The 6525-nt window shown below is 50.3% G+C and overlaps 1 protein-coding gene across 1 annotated transcript in view; it reads left to right on the forward strand.

Moving 5' to 3' along the window:
- Positions 1 to 6525, forward strand: part of pkd1a (polycystic kidney disease 1a) — a 66079-nt gene that overhangs the window by 29469 nt on the left and 30085 nt on the right. The window contains 4 exon segments of the mRNA XM_068750915.1: positions 1121 to 1381; positions 1460 to 1628; positions 1743 to 1920; positions 3202 to 3416. Coding sequence (XP_068607016.1) covers positions 1121 to 1381; positions 1460 to 1628; positions 1743 to 1920; positions 3202 to 3416 — 823 coding nt within the window.

Below are 6525 nucleotides of genomic sequence, written 5' to 3' on the forward strand. Positions count from 1 at the left end.
CGTGCAGCTGCCGTCCCACACGGTCGCACTGAGACACAGGATGCTCTCTATCGTGGCCCGGTAGAAGTCTTCAAGCAGCACAGAGGAGAGTCCAGCCCGCTTCAGCTTCCTGAGGAAGAAGAGCCGTTGCTGGGCCTTCTTCACCAGGTGTCTGGTGTTGAGTGTCCAGGAGAGGTCAGAGGAGATGTGGATGCCCAGGAATTTAATGTTCTCCACACGCTCCACTGCTTCCCCTCGTATGCACAGGGGGGCGTGTTCAGTCCTCCTGGACCTCCTGTAGTCCACTATGACCTCCTTGGTCTTGCTGGTGTTCAGAACCAGGCTGTTACTCGAGCACCACAGCATCAGGTTCTGGACCTCCTCTCTGTAGTGGGTCTCATCGTTGTTGGAGATGTGACCCACACAGTGGTGTCGTCAGCAAACGTCACAACCATTTCACGTTACGTGACCACACAATCGTCAGTGCCAGTGAGGAGGCACAAACAGGGTTCTGCTGAAACACATAACTGGATCCACTCAAAACAATGCCAACACCCTCTAACATACAGAAACCCCGACTAAACATAGTATGACCCGATCCCCTCAACACATAAACTAAATCAGGAACTCCTTTAAACCTATCCACAAACACCCCCGTCTAGTTATCACATTGGGTTGATCCGGAACCCTTTTCAGCGGCGTCTGTTCCCCGGGGAATCTTTTGACCAAACGCCGCCACCCTGGACAGGACGTGACATCTCCACTTGTAAATATTGGCATTTCTCCGCAGAGCCGGCTGGCGACGCCATTCTGGGAATGCCGCGCCCACGCGGAGGCGGGACGACCCGAAACCCAATAAATATGTCAAACATTACACTGGTGTGCCATTTTTCATTAGCTGTGTTACAAGTGCTCGTATGAAGTGCATAAAGTACTAGGAAATACTAGGAAGGAACGGCCTGTTGGTTGCATCCACACAGACAGCATCCGAAGCCGGTAGCTCGATGCTGTCAGGCCGCAGCGCTAACCACTACGCCGCTGTGCCTATAACATTTACCTCTGATCTACTGTCAACACGTCTTCCGTTTAGCAGCAGGATGTTTGATTGGACATCGTCTTCCTTGTTGTCCTCTCCATGCAGGAATGTGGCTGGACTCTGGCCCGCCATGTTTTTGCCGTGGACTTCATCGTCTCCCTGAAGCCCCTCCCACTTCAAAGTGTTCATGACCTCATCACTTTCACCGTCAGCTCCTCCGTCACCCCGGTGAGGCTGTCCTGGGATTTTGGCGATCTGTCTTCTCGGGTTAATACTACAGGGACAGGGCTCTCCCCAGCCCCTCACAAATACGGAGTCCCGGGACGCTATGTGGTCGGTCTGATGGCCTGGGCGGGACACAAGGAGGTGAGGGGTGGAATGCCTCGCCGTGAACCCACGCGGTGAAATGTAAGTTGAATGTATTTCACGTTTGAATGTTTCCAGGTGTCCGTACGCGGGGCGGTGACCGTGACACTCCCCCCCAGACTGGAGCTGCGCTGTCCTCCTCTCGCCGTGGCCAATCAGAGTCTAGAGGTGACACTCATCAGCTGGGGTTCTGTGGGCGTGGATGTGGACTGGACCATCACGAAGGATGGCGTCCAAGTCACCAAAGGTCAGAAAGACGGGCTGGGCATGAGCGACGCGTCTCCTGTCCTCAGGTTGTCGTTTAGAATGAACGGGACGTTTCCTTTTGTGTGTGATCACGTCAATGACGTCTCCTCTGTAGCCGCCCCCCATTGTCCTAAAGACGGGGTTTACCACGCCGAGACGTCCTGCTGCTTCCAGATCGTCCCCGCCGAGCTGAGCTGGACCGACGCTCGGCAGCAGTGTTCGGGTCACGGCGGGACGCTGGCGCTGGTCAGAACGGAGACGCTGCGAAACCTGCTGGCCCAGAAAGTCACACAGTGAGTGTCTTTAGGGACGTCCATTTATTTCACTCATTCCCCGCGTGTCCTCCACGTGACGGGGTCGCTTCCCATCCCACGTGTCCTCCCTTGCTCCCCCGTCCTCCCCTGCTCCCCCGTCCTCCCCTGCTCCCCTGTCCTCTCCTGCTCCCCTGTCCTCCCCTGCTCCCCCCGTCCTCCCCTGCTCCCCCCGTCCTCTCCTGCTCCCCCGTCCTCCCCTGCTCCCCCGTCCTCCCCTGCTCCCCCGTCCTCTCCTGCTCCCCCGTCCTCCCCTGCTCCCCCGTCCTCCCCTGCTCCCCTGTCCTCCCCTGCTCCCCCGTCCTCCCCTGCTCCCCCCGTCCTCCCCTGCGCCCCCGTCCTCCCCTGTTCCCCCGTCCTCCCCTGCTCCCCCGTCCTCTCCTGCTCCCCCGTCCTCTCCTGCTCCCCCGTCCTCCCCTGCTCCCCCCGTCCTCCCCTGTCCTCTCCTGCTCCCCCGTCCTCCCCTGTCCTCCCCTGCTCCCCCCGTCCTCCCCTGCTCCCCCGTCCTCCCCTGCTCCCCTGTCCTCTCCTGCTCCCCCGTCCTCCCCTGTCCTCCCCTGCTCCCCCGTCCTCCCCTGCTCCCCCCGTCCTCCCCTGCTCCCCCGTCCTCCCCTGCTCCCCTGTCCTCTCCTGCTCCCCCGTCCTCCCCTGTCCTCCCCTGCTCCCCCGTCCTCCCCTGCTCCCCCCGTCCTCCCCTGCTCCCCTGTCCTCTCCTGCTCCCCCGTCCTCCCCTGTCCTCCCCTGCTCCCCCCGTCCTCCCCTGCTCCCCCGTCCTCCCCTGCTCCCCTGTCCTCTCCTGCTCCCCCGTCCTCCCCTGTCCTCCCCTGCTCCCCCGTCCTCCCCTGCTCCCCCGTCCTCCCCTGCTCCCCCGTCCTCCCCTGCTCCCCCCGTCCTCCCCTGCTCCCCCCGTCCTCTCCTGCTCCCCCGTCCTCCCCTGCTCCCCCCGTCCTCTCCTGCTCCCCCGTCCTCCCCTGCTCCCCCGTCTCCTCCTGTTGTCTCCTCTTTCCTTCTCTCTCCTGGTTTGTATTTCTGAACCTGTTTGGTCTGAAATATGTTTTTCATGTAAGCAAAATGCAAAGAGCTCATCCGATTCATTAACGCTGATGGGGGGGGGGGGGGGGGCACCAATGGGGCGCCGGACTTCGTTTGGGTTCCCCTGAATTCCTTCACACACAGGAAGTGTTCTTGTGTTTCGCCTGACTGAGACTCTTCCAGCACGCCGCTGTCTGTCTGTGTCTGACCCAAACCCCGATGCCTCCCCAGGGAGCGGGGTGTCTGGCTGGGCTTGAGCGATGTGGACTCCCCAGGGAAGCTGCACTGGGGGGACGGCTCAGAGGCAGAGGAGGGAGAGGAGGGCCAGTCTCCCCGGTCCCCCGTCTCACGTGGGAATTTGTGCGTGTCCCTCGATCAGCGTGGCCTAACCAGCTCGCACTCCTGCAACGCCAGACGGGCCTACGTGTGCCAGTACAGCCCCCAAGGTAGGCCCATGACCAGACCCCCCAAGGTAGGCCCATGACCAGACCCCCCAAGGTAGGCCCATGACCAGACCCCCCAAGGTAGGCCCATTACCAGACCCCCCAGGGTAGGCCCATGACCAGACCCCCCAAGGTACAAGGTAGGCCCATGACCAGACCCCCCAGGGTAGGCCCATGACCAGACCCCCCAAGGTAGGCCCATGACCAGACCCACCAAGGTAGGCCCATGACCAGACCCCCCAAGGTAGGCCCATGACCAGACCCCCCAGGGTAGGCCCATGACCAGACCCCCCAAGGTAGGCCCATGATGATGATTAATATATTTATTAGACAGAATGTTAGAGTACAAGTACAGTCAAACAGTAGCATGTATTACAGTACAAGTACAGTCACACAGTAGCATGTATTACAGTACAAGTACAGTCAAACAGTAGCATGTATTACAGTACAAGTACAGTCACACAGTAGCATGTATTACAGTACAAGTACAGTCAAACAGTAGCATGCATTACAGTACAAGTACAGTCAAACAGTAGAATGTATTACAGTACAAGTACAGTCACACAGTAGCTTGCATTACAGTACAAGTACAGTCAAACAGTAGCATGTATTACAGTACAAGTACAGTCACACAGTAGCATGTATTGCAGTACAAGTACAGTCAAACAGTAGCTTGCATTACAGTACAAGTACAGTCAAACAGTAGCATGTATTACAGTACAAATACAGTCACACAGTAGCATGCATTACAGTACAAGTACAGTCAAACAGTAGAATGTATTACAGTACAAGTACAAGTCACACAGTAGCATGCATTACAGTACAAGTACAGTCAAACAGTAGAATGTATTACAGTACAAGTACAGTCACACAGTAGAATGTATTACAGTACAAGTACAGTCAAACAGTAGCATGTATTACAGTACAAGTACAGTCACACAGTAGCATGCATTACAGTACAAGTACAGTCAAACAGTAGCATGTATTACAGTACAAGTACAGTCACACAGTAGCATGTATTACAGTACACGTACAGTCACACAGTAGCATGTATTACAGTACAAGTACAGTCAGACAGTGGCATGTATCACAGTACAAGTACAGTCACACAGTAGCATGTATTACAGTACAAGTACAGTCACACAGTAGCATGCATTACAGTACAAGTACAGTCACACAGTAGCATGTATTACAGTACAAGTACAGTCAAACATCCTGTCTAAGAGCAGCATTTCTAAAAGCCCTTGCGGTCTTGTTTCCGTTGAAAGTCCTTCGTACATAAATCATCCACAATTAACAATACAAATAAAACTAATATTAAATTACTAATTTGATGCAAAATAACAATACATTAAAAAATAACAATAAATTAAAAATAAATTACACCACAGATGCAAAATTACAAATAATTAAAAAGACACATAATATGTACAACTGTTACCATTACCAGACCCAGCAGGGTGGGGTTAGGGCAAAGTAGCAAAGTAGAAACGTCATTTTCTTTCAGGGTATGAGATCAATTTAAACACTTTTAAACGTTTTTTTAACATTTTAAAATTATTGTAAAGTGCTGTACTATATACTCTATATATATACACTTTATGTATACATTGTATATATACAGTACGGACATGTTTATTTAAATTTTTGTATACACTTTTAAAGTATTTTAAACACATCTGTTGATAAAAACCTAAATGAAATAAAATGTATCACTGAACACTAACCTTTTAACTGCAGAAGAGCTTTTTGATGATGATGATGATGATGATGATGATGAGGATTAGCTGCACAGTAGTGAACGATGACAACGATGTTCCTGGTTGCGGGTCGTCAGGATTTTCCTCCTCAGCCACGGAGAAAGATGCATAAAGCTGCTTTGCTTTCTCACAAATACTTTGTGTCAGTTCTTTTTTCTTCAATACCCGATCCAAAAGCAATAATAGTGAATTTTGAGCGGCTGCAAAACCCTGCGAAAGAGTACATTTCCCGCAATATATTGAATATATATATTGAATATTTATGAAAACCTGCGATGTAGGAGGGATCATTGAATATATGAGTATATCATAGCGTAGTATAGTATAGAGCGTTCAGTTCTAAACGATAATGAAATACCTTGACATACGATTATAATTCGTTCCTGGATTGAGGTCGTACCTCAAATAGCTCGTACCTCAAATAGGCCCATCACTTAGGTCAGTGTTTCCCAACCTTTTTTGAGCCGCGGCACACTTTTTACATTTACAAAATCCTGCGGCACACCACGAACCAAAATGACACAAAATGACGTTGTAACACAGTACACATTATATTAGATGAGCTTTATTATAACATATAGAGTTAATAATATAGTTTTTTAACCTATTTATACTTAGTGGGAAACCTGGGGCTGTTTTGATGAACACAAAATGGATATCCTGCAGTAATGGTAGAAAGACACACACGAAGCTCTTCCTCATCAGCTCTCAGTCTCTCTGTTTTTAGTTTTTATCGCCGTCGAGCTTGAGAAGCTCAGCTCACACAGATATGTGGTTGAAAACGGGAGCAATGTCAGAATAGCTTTGTTGGCTAGAACGGGGAACTCCTTAGCAACAGATAACCAGAAACGGTCCAAAGGAAGATCAACAAAGTTTAGCTTTAAGCCACCATCTTGTTCCAGTTCAATGTAGTGATGGGAATTCCAGCTCTTTCAAGAGAGCCGGTTCTTTTGGCTCCCAAGTGGCTCCTCAGATTTTTTGTTGGCTAAATTAATTTAATACCAAATCATGTGCATTGTGTAAAATTAGCTACTAATGTAAAAACATGCAATATATCAAATGTTTATTAAATGTCTTTATTTAAATTCTCTTTGCACTGCTAGCTACAATAAACATATTATATAATATAAAATACAAAACCAAACCAAACACATCTCACAGAGAACAAGGTCAAATCTCTGCATTTAAATCTCAAACAACACATCAAGAAAAGATAAATTAAAAAGTACAAAAGATAAAGCAGCTTCAGGTAACAGTTCTACTGTTTTACTGAAGATTGGCATCAAAGGAAACCGAGTGGCTCAGCTTGGGGGGGCTGATCCTTCTGTTATCATCTGTCCTGCTTTGGAGAC

The sequence above is a fragment of the Brachionichthys hirsutus genome, chromosome 17 (assembly GCF_040956055.1).
Source record: "Brachionichthys hirsutus isolate HB-005 chromosome 17, CSIRO-AGI_Bhir_v1, whole genome shotgun sequence".
Lineage (NCBI taxonomy): Eukaryota > Metazoa > Chordata > Actinopteri > Lophiiformes > Brachionichthyidae > Brachionichthys > Brachionichthys hirsutus.